General features: G+C 39.7%; 1 protein-coding gene across 4 annotated transcripts; it reads right to left on the bottom strand.

Annotated features, from left to right (window-relative positions):
* Window positions 1-1083: 1083 nt before the first annotated feature.
* Window positions 1084-16560, bottom strand: tcaf1 (TRPM8 channel associated factor 1). Of its 4 annotated transcripts, XM_004915986.4 has the most exons (9): window positions 16204-16560; window positions 14600-14693; window positions 9982-10603; window positions 8585-9540; window positions 6942-7036; window positions 6401-6614; window positions 5103-5342; window positions 4525-4862; window positions 1084-2897 (listed from the first exon to the last, which is right to left on the bottom strand). In XM_004915986.4, exons 2-9 carry the CDS (start codon window positions 14658-14660, stop codon window positions 2640-2642), a joined length of 2784 nt encoding a protein of 927 aa, XP_004916043.1. In that variant the 5' UTR covers window positions 14661-14693; window positions 16204-16560; the 3' UTR covers window positions 1084-2639. The 4 variants fall into 4 exon arrangements, with proteins under 4 accessions (XP_004916043.1, XP_002934606.1, XP_031754968.1 ...); XM_002934560.5 differs by lacking the exon at window positions 14600-14693 and having other exon boundaries at window positions 16204-16557; XM_031899108.1 differs by lacking the exons at window positions 14600-14693; window positions 16204-16560 and adding an exon at window positions 11827-11927.
* Between the last annotated feature and the right edge of the window lie 505 nt (window positions 16561-17065).

Raw genomic sequence — 17065 nt, 5'->3', positions numbered from 1 at the left:
ACTCAAATATAAAACTGCAATGTAATGGACAGTTTGCAAACAGTTCTTTATCCTTAATATAATCCATCTGAAGAAAGGGGTTCTAGTTTTGGTTACCACATGAAAAGGCTGTAAAAGAAACTTTTTTCACTTTTAGATCATCTGATTCCTCCTGTGTATGCCAAGTAGCATCTGATGGTTTGTGCAAGCTGCCCCCTGACTGACAGGTCAAAGGCTGCCAAGGCTGTAGAGCTATTCTTTTTATAAAAACATATTCCCACTCCTGCTGCACCTTCTCCTGTAATCAAGAGTTAATGTAAAAAAGACACACCAAATCCTTCGTTATTAAATTTTTTCAAATACAAAAATCCAGAGATTTTGTTTAATATTGTACAGATTCAGAACCCTAAATGGCATATTATATTTTTAAAAAATAAAATAAATTGGATCATTCTGTGAACAAAAAATGGGCACATTCAGTGATTCAGAGCAGAGCGAGAGTTATGCAACCCCTTCCTCACCTTATTCCATTTTAAAATGGTGACTTAAAGTCTCTCTGCATACCATAATGTGTGGTGCACAGATTCTTTGGAGAGCATCCATTACTTCACACTGGTACAAGGTGAGGAATGGGTTGCATAAAACTGTAAGCCTAAAGTGGGGGGGGGGGGGGGGGGGAGCTGGGAAATGGTTCCTACAACTCCGATAGATAACCATGGTTTCCTCGATAGAATTATGTATAACTGTGTATAAAAAAATCGTTTGAATGTTCATAAAATGTTTATGCATCATTTTTTATAACACCAACTGAATCAGCTAAAAACTACCCACTTGTCACCAAGGGGGTATTTCCGTCAATATGCATTTATGATTTAGGGAATTAACAAGAATTACACACATTTTAGTTGAGGACATACCCTTCTCATTCATATGCAAAGCAGCATATTATTCTGGGGAAAAAAGGAAACCAATAAATATCAAGAACTATTTAAACAAGACTATCTTTCTGGATAATAGATTTTTAGATAGCAGTACCCAAACCTGTACTGTCCATTAATTTATATTAAATAACATGATATAGGTATTAAGATTTTACAATTCCAATTATGCAGGATAACATATGATTTTATTGTTTCATTATATTACACTTGGAGCCATGATGACATGAGATTCTTAACCTGCTTTATCACACCCGATACAAGAATAACTTTTGTGCTGGGGACTTTAAGTAGGACTTAAAAGAAATAAAGAAACATCTGCTGCTCCCTATCAATAAAATGGAAGAAAGATGCTTCTACATGCACAATCCAATCATATTAAAAGATCATTTCTGGTGCTGAGCTTGCAAAATAAAAAAAAAAATTAAATTGATCCAATCAAATTGATCAGAAGTGACAGGGCTGGCATATATGGACAGCAACAACAAAATAGCCCCCTGAGCTGCCATAAGGTCACAGTTAAGGGTCTGCTATCATTGTCCATCATGGAGTTTTTTTTTTTTTTTAAAAGAGCACTCACACCTATTGGTAGGTTCTGTTCAGGTGTAATTTTGAATGAGTCTGTTTTATGTCAGAATATAAAAAGTAAACTTTTTAATCTAGTTTTCTTGCAGTAAAAAAAACCCAAAAAACCTTTTCTTTAAAACTTGTGAACTAGTCCACTGAGCTGCAGAAAATACTGGAGTGGTTGACTATAAGGAGCCCTTCAGAAGTCATCACCTAACTTTTGTCTTATTAAAATTTTTTAATTCAAATTGAAATCTTTTAGCACAGTATTATACAAATGTTACAAAATACTCAGTTGGGTTTGCATTCCTTTGGATAAGAGGTATAACTAGCATTTGGGGGAGCCATTATGCATCATGCTGCAGTATTCAGCTTTGTACTGTATTAAAAACTAAATTTGCCAATGGAACATCATTGCGAGTCATGAACCATTTTTTACCAGAAGACAGAACCTGACATAGGCTGATTTGTAGGGATGCACCAAATCCTGGATTCTGTTTGGGATTTGACCAAATCAAAGCCTTTTCCAGCAGTGCCTTAATCCGAACCCTTTAAAATTGTGTGACTTTTGGTAACATAGAGAAGGAGATCAGAAATGTTTTCCCCCCTATACACTACTCTAGCGGGGTTTTTTTTTTTTTTTTTTTAACCCTTCCTTGACCTGATATTCACTTGTAAATTAGGTTTCAGATTCAGTTTGGGCTTTAGCATTCACATCCCTACTGATTTTATAGATACACCCTTATGCTTAAACAACATGTTGCGAGAAGCTGAAACAGGTTTTCCTCAACATTTCCCCCAGCACAATTCAACATTTAACAGGGGTTAAGCTAAACTAACACAGAAGACTTGCGCAACAATCTCTTTTAGGCTAAGACCCCTTCAAACACAGTGCAGGAATAGACAGTCACTTGTTTTTTCGCTGGTACTAGAGAAGCCATTTTCTAACATTTAGCATAATAAAAGATACCTCTACCCCAAGGATACTATTATAGCACAAAATGTTTATAAATGCTCTTCATTCTTTTTATTGCATATTCTTTAAGTATAAATTGCAAAGCCAAACAGGGTTTACCAAATAGCATGTATCAAAAAGCTATGGGTATAAAAAGAAAGTAAGGCCTATGACTAGCAACAGATGTAGAGTCGATGGACTTAAGACTTCATTGCACTAAGATATGGCTTCATGGGATCCTTCTCCCATACAGGTAATGCAGATAATTTACTGCGAGTTTCTTCCTCAATGGGCCATCCCCAGGCCTCAAAGAATGGAATGAGATTGGTTTGCACAGCCTCAGAGAACTTCTCTGCCCACAGGTTCATCTTTGATTTGTTGTCATTACTGATGCCCGACATGCTCTGGTAGTCTTTGAATAACTGCTTGAATGGTTCCCAGCCAAAGCCTTCTTGCAACTGAAAAAATAAACCACCAACAAGGGTTATTTTGAACTACTGATATACAGTGCATCAAGAGTTCAGTGGCTCCTTACAACAAAGTTAAAGCCAGACAATATGGCAAGTTCAACATTTTCTTAAGTCTCCAATATGCCACCTGCTGTCATAAACTACTAACACCACAAAGAATAAGCTTGTGTTTACTTGCATTAACTCATCCTATAAATACATTGTTTCTATCATGATAAGCCTCATCAATATAACATGTCGATAACATCTCTGCCTAAAACACCTAAGATTATCCCAATTGTGTTCCAAAAGTCACTAAATTTTTTGGCCCGTAAAGTTTGTAAACGCCTTCCATGTCTGGCTTTGGAAGCCTTCCATAAAACTCAATGGCACTCGACAGATCAAACCTGGCGAAAATACAGTCCCGATGAAAGTGTAACCAAAGCTTTAACAAATTCGAAAATGTTCGTATTCTTTGCGCAGAGTACAATTTTTTAGTGGAAATTTACCGAAAAATTTGTGGAATTTTAACTAACTGTTCGCATACATTCCTAAATGTTCTACGATTTTGAAAAAATACAAAATTGTTTAGTAAATGGGCCCCTATGTGTGTGCAAGACATATCGGTACAGCAGTTCCCATGCAATTGCATACATCCTATCCGATTGCAATAATGTATTATACAGGTATGGGACCTGTAATCCAGAATGCTTGGGACCTAGGGTTTCCGGATAAGGGATCTTTCTTTCATTTGGATCCCCATACCTACTAAAAATAAATTCAAACATTAATTGAACTCAATAGAATTGTTTTGCCTCCAATAAAGATTAATTATATCTTAGTTGGGAAAATGCAGTGAAGAACCAGGAATGTGACTATACACAAGAACATTAGGACCAAGGAAAAGTCAGTATTTATAAAAGAAAAAATCCTTGAAAGTCACCAGAAAAAAATCCTCAGCAAGAAGAAGCAAGCAAGGATCAACAGAAGTCAATAACAACTTTATTTTCCCAGTAATCAAAACATTCAAGCTTTTTAGCCTCATTCCCCAAAGTAATCTGATACCGGCCACAGTTGTTCTGCCCTCAAGTAGGATTACGCTTAAAGGAATTGTTCAGTGTAAAAGTGAAACTAGGTAAACAGAAAAGCTGTGCAAAATAAAAAAATGTTCTTAGTACAGCTAGCCAAAAATGGAATCTATAAAGGCTGAAGTGAACAGATGTCCAACATAATAGCCAGAACACTACTTCCTCCTTTGCAGCTCTCTTATCTGTTACCAGTTAGTAACCAATCAGTGATTTGAGGGGGGAGGGGTTTACTGTTTACTTTGGAGTCTTACCTGCATGCTAAGGATCAAGAGCAAACTAACTGAACAGTTATGTCCCATGTGTGTCAGACATGGTTCAAGCCTGTGCACTTTAGCCCTGTTATGTATTAATGTATTAAAAACTTCCCTTCTAATAAAAATATGTTTTACGGTAGGGTTTTTACCTCACTGATAGGATTGGTTTGATGCTGAGTGGTATAAAGGAGTTGTTGCAGTAAGTCTGACCCGGCCATCAGGTGTAACAATCATGGGGCCTTGTAACAGCTAAAACTCTAAACATTGTTCTTCAGTAGAGCGCGTATACATTACCTGTAGATAGGTCTCCAGTGCAGTCCATACATTCCAATTTTCTAACTTGGGTCCAGTTTTCAAATATGCCTCAATACAGGCAGCCCTGCTTGCTGGTTCGAGAGCAGAGTTAGCTTTATCCCGGGGCACTCCTACAACTGTTTCATTCACAAATACAGACCAAAGGTTACAAGTGGCTTCTGTAGTGTGTGGGGGGAACTCCCAAACTTTTTGCTGTTGATTGTGCCCAAGCTCATGGATTGGTCCCCAGAGACCTTCCTTTTGCATACAGCTAAGGTTAGTCAGATATTTGACTGATGCTAAGTGGACCATGACTGGGTATCCAGCATGCATCCAACCTGCAAAATAAATGCTTAAACTTTTAAACTGTATCAGGGTTAGAAAATAAAAATTAGTTATTAGAAACAACCAATGTTGTGGTAAGAATTATTTTCAAGGAGCTGTCAGGAGATACAAAACAGAATGCTAGTTAGCAGCACACACACACACATATATATTTCCAACTCTGTCTATACCCAAAGTCATTAATAATCTGCGTTAAAGATCACCTAAACTAATTATTGATCTCTGTAACTTACCAGCTGAGATCTGAACATCTGCTACGATTCTTTCTGGTCGAGAAAATGTTGTCGGTATGGCAGCAAGCTCAGTAATAGCTACCATCATTCTGTCCCAAAACCCAAGTAGTTCTTCTGGATCATTTAGTGAGCGGATAGCATCTGATGGTACAGTCAGGATAATGTTTTCTGTAATCAATTCAGCCCATGGAGGAGGCAAGTCACGGAGTGATTGCAACCAGGAGTCAAGACTGGTCTTACCTGGAGAATAGCAATTCAGAATCAGTACAGAAGGCATCATGCTACCCAGAAACAAAGGGTACAAGAAGGACCTGCTCCTGCTGTGATTATTACATGACATGCTGTACTGTTCATGAGAAATCTTTAGTCATGGTGTTTCAAAAAGCAAATTGCAGATTTTCATATAAGTAGCAAAACATCTATGGAACTTCTGTACCAAACTATCTTTAAAGAAAATTGACTCCTTCCATCTATAGGTTAGCATACAAAGAAGCAAGAGCTATACCTATGGTGGTCACACACCTTTAGAGATGGAATTGGATTTAGAAGCCGTTTATGGAATTTGACCAGGGATGTGTAGAGAAAGTCATGCTTAGCCTATGGTATTTATTATATACCTCTACTATAATTGACGAAGAGTAGCAGTAATGCTTACCATGTGGCTTTTTAAATTTGTATCTTGTTTAATAAAAAAAAAATTATATCAGAGAAAGCATGTTCACCTCTGTCTGTTAAACAGTAAGCTCACATGTGCTTCCAAAAATGTCCCCCCCCCCCCTTCCCCTCAGGGCCAGACTGTTCCTGCTGTAGTTCTTCCAGGCCCAGACTGGCAATCTAGATTCTGGCAAGTGCTAGAGAGACTGCTGTAAAATGCAATAGACAGTCACTATTTGATGGGCCTGTGCAAGGCTGTTAAGGCCCCCGTGTACTTGAAATGCCAGGGTCTACTTTGAATCTCAGTCTGGCCCGGAGTCCTTAAATGAACAGCACATTTGTGATGAAAAGATCCTCTCCTCAGTGGAAACTAGAAAGAAACAGTAGAGGGAAGCAAATAAAAAAAAAATAAAAAAATTTAAGACCAGTTGAAAAGTTGCTAATAGCAGCACATTCTATAACATATTCAAATATAAAGGTAAACTATCACTTTAAAGAAGAGTCAGGGTAGCTGCAGATCAGATGCCCAGTTATGATCATTAGCTAGCCCTGGCTGTGTTTTAATATGTTTTAACATGAAAAATGAAAACGGAAAACTGTTTTACTGCTGTTTCGTCAGAATGGAAAGGAGGGAAAATAATGACCTTTTATATAGGTTGGGGCTGGTTCTGCTCCATACACTTGAACTGGGATTGTACCCAAGTTGCTCCTCTCTTTCACAATAATGTAAAGGAGTCCTCCCCAATAACAGGAAACCTGGACCTTCTCTCTATGAACAGAAATTTTCCGCACAACAATCGGCGCACGATAAAACTCATCTTTAGAGCCCAAATCATCTGAGTGACAGCCAACCTGGACCTGTTATTGACAAAAATAACTGTAACCAAATAATAATGCACCCAAAATAAATATTCCTCCATTTATGCAGTAGTACCATAGCATATTGCAGCCACATCATTAGCTGCAAATCAAGAGACTTCACAATTAGTTCAATAAATGTGCAATAATAAAATCAAAGCTGCAAAATCTATAGATTAAGCTCATGTTATAGAAGCAGCATTATAACCAAACTTATGGGGAAAAGATCATTGCCATTGATGCAGTCTTAATGCTAAAGCACCTACCTCACCTTTAAATATAAGCATTATGCTGCACTTCAATTTAACCTTTCATTCTGAGAGTTACCTGAAGACCCTGTTGAACAGCTGAGGCAGGAAACACAAGCACTGCTGTCTTTTTGGGAGACAAATAGAGCCCGGTGCTTCTCCATGCATCATAACCTAGAAAAGAAGATTCATTGCATATGACAGTTGTATATTGTTAGCAATATCTTTAAAATCCAATAGAGAAGGGGAAAAAAGGGTCTCACTAAAGGTAAACTTCCAAGTTCAGTATATAGTAAAGAACCTATGTTTTATGCTTCATATTGTGAAATGTAAAATATCCTCGTCTGTAAAAATGATCAGGGATTAGTTCAGTATTAGGTTAAAAACTATTCAAGTGATAGCACTCTCTTTATAACATTAAAAAAGTAGTTTGAGGAAAAAGAAGATATATAGCCTAACTGAAAATACCCCTAATCTTGTAGGTAATAATGAATACTATATGGTACAGCTTTCGCTTTGGGCTAGAAATGATTATTAATAATGATGAGCGACTCTGTCTCGCTTCGCTGTAAATAAAACGGTGAAAAATTAGCAAAACAGCTAAAATGTCACGCATCATAAAAAATTGTCACCCGCGACAATTTTCTTTTGATGCGGGCGACAATTTTTGGACGTGCGGCAAATTTTTCCACAGCACACTTTTTCATCCGTTTCAGGAAAAAATCTGCCAATGGCAAAACGCGGAAATTCATACCTGGCCCATCCCTAATTATTAACTTTAAATAAACCCCTTTATTGGAGTTTCCTATAGCTCTGCTATGGTCCCAGTCCGTATTTCAAATGTGGGTTGGGCACAGTGGTTAAACTACCTACACAGCAGATCCCGGTTGCGGAGGGCCCAGACCGCAGGGTCTGCTGTATTGCCGTCTCTTCTCTCCTGACCCTCTCCTACCAGTGCAAGTGGGCCAGAGGGGGTGGGGAGGAGGGACTGTTCGCACCAGGAAGATTTTTTTTTAAGGGGGCCCAGAGCGACCAAGTTATGCCACTGGTTAGGCGTGTCCCAACAGTTCCTGCCAGTTCACAGCTCTGAATTCCTAAAAGCAAAACAGTCTCCAATTTCCAATCAGGTTCATCTAGCCGCTGATAGAGAATTCAGCCAGGAGAAAGTGGGACTTGTAGGGTTTTTGAAGAAAGTTTCAATAAATCAGCGCGAAACAACTTGTTTTTTTAATATATTCCTTTTGTATTTAAAGAAGTGTAATGCACTGCATCATTTTAATTTTTTTTTTATACACAATGGGACAGGTTTATCAAAGTGCAAAATTAGATTGCACCACTGAAAAAATTCACTTACTTTCTATTCATTTCTTTGGGATTTTTAGAAGTGTATTTTTCAAATAATGAACTCTAACTCACCCATTAATAAATAAGTTTCTAAAAATCAAATAGAAATAGACAGAGAGTGGGTGACTTTCTGTGATGAGCTCTAATTTCACACTTTGATACGTCTGCCCCAATATGCCTCCTATTGGAGTTCTGAATGAGCAAGCTAGAAAGCAGCATACTGTACATTGAAACAGTTTTTTAAAAGGTGTTAATAGATAGCACATAGTATGTAACAAAATGCTTTAAAAAGGTTCTTTAGTATTGTGTTGTCACACCCTCATGGTGCTCATGCTTTATGTCAAATAAAGTGAAATTCTTGTAAACCAGACTAATGACCTGGGTTTGTGGCATCAATTTCTATTGTGACTGCAGGCTCATTCTCCATAATATTTTTCTCATTGCACTCCTGGTTCACATTGCAAGCTTCATGGGCCAAAGATAGGATTAAAGCTTCTTTCGAGCAACTGCTCACACAGTTTTTTCCATTGAGCTTGGGTAGCTCACAGGTCTGCATCATATCTATAAACTGGCGCTGTATGGCGCAAATGATAGGACTGGCGGGGAGCCTCATGAAATAGGTGATATCTCGTCTTAGTTTGAACATCCAGGTGCTAAAGGGAGGTTTCAGATCATGTTCACTTTTTAGTTCGTTTTGCAGCTGTGAAAGTGCCTTTGGGAACCGATACTGGTTAGTGGCTTCATCAGGATTGACTGCTTTATAATTGCCTTGAGGGGTGCTCCAGTCCAAGATGCTAATGCCAAATTTGTTCAGTATTTTGTTGCCTGGGAAATCAGCAACAACATTTAGATCTGAGTTTTTGGAGGCCCAGTTCCAGGACTGGCCACCAATAAATAGGCCTCCCCCTTCTGCAACAAATTGATGGATAGCACATTCTTCAGCCTCGGTGTACCATGGACAGCAATATACACTCAGCTCAGGGCTAAAGCTGGATATTGTACATAAAATGCCTTCCTTCTCTAACAATTGTGCAAGGTTTTCCAAGTCTTTATGAATACCAATTTTGTTTTTCTTTCCAGTGTCTAGCCATGATATTGTATTTAGGATAAAGGTTTTCAGCTCTGGCTTATACATGTAGGTGTCATGTGATGCTACAACCACACGCCCTTTTCCATAGTGTGCAGCACCCAGAAAACATTCTTTCTTATCAGCAACACCAACTGGAAATGCAAGTGCCCCATAGATGAGAAGATCTGAGGGGAGGCTGTATCCGCTGATATCGAGCTGCGATACACCATTTAAAAGGTGTTTCATATCTGCTGAAAAGTCAAAGCTGTAGGAAACAGAAGCCATTAAAATAAGTTAATAAGTAATTTCTGAGTATTTACTTGCCAGCCTGCTAATCTGGGAATCAAAAATGCCCTGATTCATACAGTGTGCCTTTACTCTTAGAATATCTTTTCATCTCTTCGATTTTTACTCTCCTTCTGAGAGTCTTTGGCCATTTTGATATCACCTTGTGTACGGTTTCACTTTTTTTTCCTAGAGTTGGGGGTGCACCATGAAAACTTGCAAAGGTGGCAAAAGATGTACCTATACCCAATGTGGACTTTTCTTTTTTTTAAGTAATTAGATTGACAAGTAGAGTCTATTAAAGGTGACTTATAGTATAATAACTCTTCTATTTAGGGGCACTTTGAAATAAAAAGAGGGAGGCAGAATGAAGGGAGAAAATGGTACATACCAGAACAAGGCTTATTGTGCATATACTTACTCTGTGTATAATGGAGTCCATGGCATATTATCAGTCACACAGAATGTTCCTTTTTCTCCATAATTATCAGTGAAGTACACCCCAGAAACTGATGTTATTTTGTTTCCAGGAAAATTGTGGAGAACATTTTCCTGCTTGTGACTGTAGGACCAGTGCCAAGCCTGAGCCCCAATCAGCAGGCCTCCCCCCTCTCGCACAAATGAGATGATCTGCTGAGCCTGGCTATCATCATATCCACTTGTACAGAACACTCCCAAGCCCTCAGCAGGGCTTAAACTGGTTTGGACTTGACAGCCAGAGCCAGTAAGTGTCTCTGCTAGTAGAGTTAGGCTGCCATCTACACCAATTTCTGCTTTTGGGTTTGGTTTCAGCCAGGTCACAGAATTCCTTAAGAAAACCATAAACTCTTTCATATTCAGATAATTCTCATGAGCAATGACCACCATTTTCCCCTTTCCATAATAAGAGGCAGCAATGAGCACATCCTTTCTAGGAGTGACCAGGACAGGGAATGCCATGTCTCCTGTTATTAGCAGCTTGCATGGAACAGAACTTCCAGAGAAATCTAGAGAACCAACATCTTTGGTGAGTGCTTTGTAATCTTCAAAAAGCTCCATAATTCCTAGGATGAAACAGATAAACAGATGTGTGAAAATTAAAGCCACCTTCTTAACCACATTCTTAATACTATTAATGATAAAATTATATTTTAGTACAGGTATGGGACCTGTTATCCAGTCTGCTCAAAAGCTCCATGGACTATATTGTGAATATGTAGCATTTTGGGTAATTGGCCCTCTGTATGGTGAATGTGAGACAGCCCTGAATTAGATCTTTATATACTGTATAGCCTTGTGAATCTAAATGTACTTATGCTGCTAACATGGAGGAACCAAATCCTCTTGTGGGGTCCTATCTTCCTGTGTCACTGCTAAAGCAGTTTTAAAAAAACCACAAATTATATTGAAAAATATTTAAGATCCATTCAGAGCATTGCTATGCAGAGATTAGTTTGCACAAGGACATGAACTTACAGGAAAATACACGAAAGGGCAGGCAATAAATATTTAGAGATGAGTAACCGTTTCCATTTCTCAACAGAAGTGATGAAACCCATTTTTATTTACAGAAGCAGTTGGAGTGGGGGGAAAAGTCTTAAATCTGCTTAAGCTGTGAATGACATTTTAAACAAGGGTAAATGATTCATTAACTAAAAAAAAAAAACCTTCATTAATGTTACAGACCCTAAATAGTATTAGAATTTAAGGTCATAATAGCGTAATTACTGCGTGAGAGATGATTTAAAATTCACACTTTATGAAGTAGTAAATGGAAAGTTGGAGCGTGGTCGTACAACAAATGTCCTATTTAGACTATGCAAAGTCATACTATACAGCACCAACATGAGCAACATCACAGCTCTGCAGCCCCTTTGCCATTTGCCAAAATTTACAGATTTTCAGTCCAGGCCTGAATGGAAGTTCATTTGGAACAGTAATGTTGTATGTGCATACATACAATCAATAACCAGACAAAAAACTTACACAAGGATCACAGGACTGCAATCATCTCAACCATGTGCATGTTTGTGTATAAACCAGGGTTTTTAATCATTGTCAGGGCTTTATTTCTATCCAGTGTCACCCTAAGCATTGGATTGCTGGGTACCCGCTCCAATTTGGCTACCACCAGCACAGGGGCAGCACAGCTTGCTTACATGCACTGACTGAAAGAAAGATGGACCCACTAGTGGTGGGGAGAATTTTTTTTAGCTATGATTAAAAAGTGGCACAAATAAGCCAAAATCTCATGTGGACAGATAGCACAGGGAAGTAAGGTACTTACTGAGTGTTCAGTGTATTGTCAGAGGGCTGGGGAAAGGACAGCCAGGCACTGTCACAGCAGCTCCAAGTGAATATTCTGTGTGGCATTTCAATTATTATAACAGTGGTTACTGCAGGGGAAGGGGAGTGGTGGAATGAAAGGGAGGGCATGGGCTGGAAAAGGTTAGATTAGTCCTGAAAGTGGAGCTTTAGGCAAATGTAATAATGGCGTGCTGCATCTTGTATATTATTTAATTATCTACCACACTGCATAGGTAGAACAGAAGGTATGCCTTTGTAGCCCAAAGATGTTTATGTGTGTATAAGATGAAAGTTGGAATTGGAGAGCCCCCTGCCTAACTTATTTAACTGCAGTGCTATGCAAATGATGGAGCCACCTCAGTGTGCTGTTTGCCAGGCTTCTTATTTGCTCTTTAGACTTGTTTTTGTCTGACATTATTCTGACTTTATATAAGCAAGCTGCCAATGGGTAGAATGGAGGTCCATAAAAATGTTCCCTTTGGCCCCTGCCATTAGGGGTAAGGGTTAGTAAGTTAGCTGTTCCACCCTCCCTTGGACCAGGGGTAGATGTGAAAATAAAGCATTGTGCTATTTAACCCATTTCTTCAGTAGCTTTTTCCTTGAAATTTTTATCTTGTAAAACTGCATATTTTGATTTTCTTTTCAGATATATAAGTACATACAAAAAAAAAAACCTTCAAAGAAACACACATTAGGGCAAAATCCTGATTATATATGGCTTGCACACCAAACTCGCAAGCTCCAAGGGGGTAAAAGTTAAAAACCTTACTGCTTGCTTTTATTCTCTAAAGAGCTCCTGTGACGCTCTGAGCTGCCTTCTCCCTCCCCTCCCACAAGCTGCGGGTCAGCAGAACAATGAGAAGGTAATAAGATAGCAGCTACCCGACATCTGAATTGCTGAAATAAATGCTCCCATGCCCTACCTAAGGGTAGATATGAGAATAGCAGTCAATAGTAAAACAACCAAGTCCAGCAATGACTCATCCAGTTACGCTGAGTAAGAGAAACAATAGTTTCAGTGGCGTAGCGAGGGGGGTGCCGAGGGGGCCATGGCCCCGGGCGGCGTATCAGAAGGGGCGGCGGCGGCTCCTTCTCTCTTACAGGCAACAGGCGCTTTTATAAGGTTGCGCCCGTGCGTATGACGTCACACGTCAGCGACGAGGCGCAACCTTATAGAAGCGCCTGTTGCATGTAAGAGAGAAGGAGCCGATGGTCTGTTGGGGTATGTACTATGGGGGAAATTGGGGGCACTGTGTGGGGGCTACTGTCTATGGGGAAATTGGGGCACTTTCCATGGGGGGGGCCAGGTCTTTGTGGGGTATTGTGTATGGGGGCACTTCCTATTGGGGGCACTGTGTATGGGGCAATTGGGGCTCTGTGTATGAGGGCACTTTCTATTGGGGGGTATTGTCTATGGGGACACTGTGTATGGGGAAATTGGGGCACTGTGTATGGGGGCACTTCCTATTGGGGGCACTTTGTATGGGGCAATTGGGGGCACTGTGTATGGGGGCACTTTCTGTGGGGGGGGCAAGGTCTTTGGGGGGTAGTGTCTATGGGGGAACTGTGTATGGGGAAATTGGGGCACTGTGTATGGGGGCACTTCCTATTGGGGCACTGTCTAAGGGCAATTGGGGGCACTGTGTGGAGGGGGCTGTCTATGGGGACACTGTGTATGGGGCAATTGGAGGCACTGTCTATGGGGAAATTGGGGCACTTTCTATGGGCAATTGGAGGCAATGTGTGTGGGGGGCACTGTGTATGGGGCAATTGGGGGCACTGTGTATGGGGGTACTGTCTATGGGGCAGTTGTATGGGGGGACCGTGGCCAGAATAGCATTAGGGGGGCCTGGCCAGCATAGTGTTAGGGGGCACTGTGGTAGGGTGACCCTAATACTTTTTATGTCTGTGTGTCCTGTACTGATGGGAGGGGCCCCGTGATTTCTGATGGCGGCCCTGCCACCATGGGCAGCCACGGACGCACAGCTGAATCCACTTTTGACAATTATGACATGCGCACCGCATTTCAAATTCAATCAAAAAAAAAAAAAAAAAATTAATGCTGCTTTTTTTATTTTGTCTATTTTTTTTAAGAATAACTAAATAGAGGGGCGGCAAATTTCCGGTCGGCCCCAGGCGACGAAAGCCCACGCTACGCCACTGAATAGTTTATCTGAAAACAGTTCCATTTTAAAGTGCTGGCTCTTTCTAAAAGTACAGATTTAGGCACAAAGACCTGAGCTGGCTGTCTACACACAAATATTACAAAAAAAATAATTTTACAGGTTCAAAAATAATATTTTCAGTGGTAGAATTATTTTATTTTCATTTGTTTACATCAGGAGCTGGGAAAGCTGGGGACCCTCAATCACAAGTGGATGGCAGGTCAGCGGGTGATGGAGGGGCCCAGGTATAAGATGTTACACCACTGGCCTGAAGTTCACTTAGGTCAGAGAATAATCACTTTTTTCTTCAGAACTGCATAAAATTTGTAGCACATTTATGAGACTAAGTTGTTTGTTGTGACATTAAGGTTTTCAAAATAAGGCTATATGTCCCTTTTAATACATATTTAATATAACTGACAATACATACTGCATTATGTAGTATGAGGCTTTAGTGAAAAAGTGCATTGTGGCAATTATGTCCCCTGTGAACAGTTAAGATATGTTTTGTGCAACTCAATCAAGAATGGAAAAAAAAAAAAGAATAAAAAGTGCATTTTGTGTATATACTCCCCTAGATGCATCTACCAAATTTTCCTTGGGCGAGGTTGAAGTGCCATTGAGTCTTATGGGAGGCTTCCAAAATCATGCACTGAAGGCTGAAGTCAGAAAGGTTTTCACTCTGTTTACGATCATTTGGATGTGAAAAATTTGGATTGTAAATACGAAATTTTCATATTCAAACAGAAAGAATTTTTGTGACATTTGCGATGATCAAAAATGATCGGATTTCGTGATTCGGATTCCTACCTTATTGAATCTGGCCCATAGTGTATGATGTATATTTTCGGCAAGCAGAAAATATCGCCATACGCTCCTACCTGGGCCTGCACCTGAATGAATGGAATACGCTCAGGTGCAGGCACATGTAACCAATATCCGCTGAAGATGTAAAGTCTTGCGTTTTTGGCGGATATCGGCTGCACGTATTCCATTCAAAACTACAGTAGCGGGGCATATTCTCAGCAAGTGGTTTTCGGCTTGCGAGAATATGCCCGTGTGGCATCAGCCTTAATGTTTGCTATCATGGCTCACGCAGAAGCTGGCTGAAATAAACCAGCCACTAATTGGTTGCTATATGTTACTGCCCAGGTGCAAATTTGCCCAGTGTGTGTGAGAAATAAAGATTAAGATTGGAGAATTAACAGCCTTGTTTGCATTTCCTGAATGGTTAATGAACTTATTATTGGTAACTAATAAAACAATTTAATTAGTACTTAATTCACTACAGTTAGGGAACTAAGATTTTTATGCATAACAATACATAACAGCGGCAAACACTGAATCTAAGCCTTTTGGCTGTCTTGTGTCCAGGTAAAATATTGTCTATCTTAGGGCTTCTGGGTGTTGTTTCCAGCACACCCCTGCGGTGGAACACAAAAGAAGCAGGTGAGGGCGGCAGGAAATGCTTGTTCCTATTCTCCCTAATAGTGCATGGGATAATCTTTTTAATGCCTTGTATATTTAGGAAACTAACCCACCCCATTTAGGAAAGGGGCTACTCTCAATGTTTGACATTATCAAATTAATATAATTGTGCATCTTACATTTCATTGCCACATCTTTCACCTTTGAACAAATAGACAAACATACAGACAGATGCATAGCCACAGTAGTCAAGGTGTGATTGAGTTAAAGGGGTGGTTCACCTTTAAGTTAAATTTTAATATGTTATAGAAATGGCCTATTCCTAGCAACTTTGGAATTGGTCTTTATTATCTTTTTTAAATAGTTTTTTTTAATTATTTGCCTTCCTCTTCTACATCTTTCCAGCTTTCTGACCCTGACAGCAAATAAACTATTGCTTTGTGAGCAGTCTCTTATTCAAACCACTACCTGGTTGCTAAGTTAAACAAGACCCTAGCACTCAGAGTTGCTGAAATTCCAAACTGGAGAATTGCTAAACAAAAAGCTAAATAATTGAAAAACCACAAATAAGGAAAAATGAAAACCAGTTGCAGATTATCAATGTCCTCATCATGCTAAAAGATAATTATGTATAATATACAAGTTTATTTTTTGCGTTGACTAGGTAGGGAAAGTATTTTTTCATGCATTTTTTGGGGGATGCAGGTTATTGCTTTTGTTGTTATACATTATCTTTCTCACACACACTCACAAAATGATCTGACCTGAAAGTAGACAAGGCTGAAATCAGAATTGAGCCAGGAGCTGGGGATCCACCAGTTATTCTCTGGTCCTAAACTGGCTGTGACAAGGTCAGCAGAGTCCTGTGGTCTGTTGGGCACCCCTCTGCAGTCGATCAACCAAATCGAAATGCACTTTTTCTTCAATCCCACCCACTACTCCTTCCAATCACACATCACCCTACTTCTGTTCTGCAAAACTTTTTTTTTAATGCGGACGGAACAGAGTGGAAGGAGGAAGGGTGTGACTGGCTAATTAACATCTGCTGTGCAGCCGGTGAAGTGGTGCCCAATATATTTAAACAGCAGAATTCAGATAAAAGTCGTTGTAGGACTAACTGGACCGGGTATGACTTTGACTTAGTTGGCCAGCTTAAAGTGTATTGCAATATATGGACAAACAATCCCTGTTTTGCTTAAAGGGGAGGGCATTTCTCAGTAGCTTAATGCACAGAATGTCTTAATGTCCTATATATATTGATAATGGGTGAGTGCAGAGAATCTCTTGTTGCTGTCTGTATGAATTTTGTGGTCACAGCCTCATTGCACCCCCGCCTAATGGTTTAAAATTAAGTGGTTGAACACAACTTTCCCTTTTTTGCTATAGTTTATACAGGAGAAGTGGCTAGCTCCATGTTGTAGCTCCCACCCTTCCCAGCTACAGTCAGGTGATCCCAGTGGAGCCAATAAACGGGCAACCATTTGGGAGTTTTAACCTTGAAAGCAAGCAAGTTGCAGGTAAAACGTAGTCCCTTTGTTAAATGTATATTGAAGCAATAGAATTCTTAATGAATCAGACAAAAGTGAGTGTAGAACTGGCCAGACCGGGGATGACTTTGACATAGTT

The sequence above is a fragment of the Xenopus tropicalis genome, chromosome 3 (assembly GCF_000004195.4).
Source record: "Xenopus tropicalis strain Nigerian chromosome 3, UCB_Xtro_10.0, whole genome shotgun sequence".
Taxonomy (NCBI): Eukaryota; Metazoa; Chordata; class Amphibia; order Anura; family Pipidae; genus Xenopus; species Xenopus tropicalis.
The sequence above is the reverse complement of the archived record's forward strand: the minus strand, read 5'-3'. Positions and strand labels throughout refer to the sequence as shown.

Bases quoted from the DNA above. Each gene is read 5' to 3' on its own strand.
- tcaf1 (XM_004915986.4), bottom strand. From the start codon at position 14,660: ATGATTTTGGAAGCCTCCCATAAGACTCAATGGCACTTCAACCTCGCC. The intron at 10,604-14,599 runs GTAGATGCATCT...GTTTCATCCTAG, and splicing joins CCTCGCCCAAGGAAAATTTG to GAATTATGGAGCTTTTTGAA. The intron at 7,037-8,584 runs GTCATTAGTCTG...CTTCTTTTCTAG, and splicing joins AATTGATGCCACAAACCCAG to GTTATGATGCATGGAGAAGC.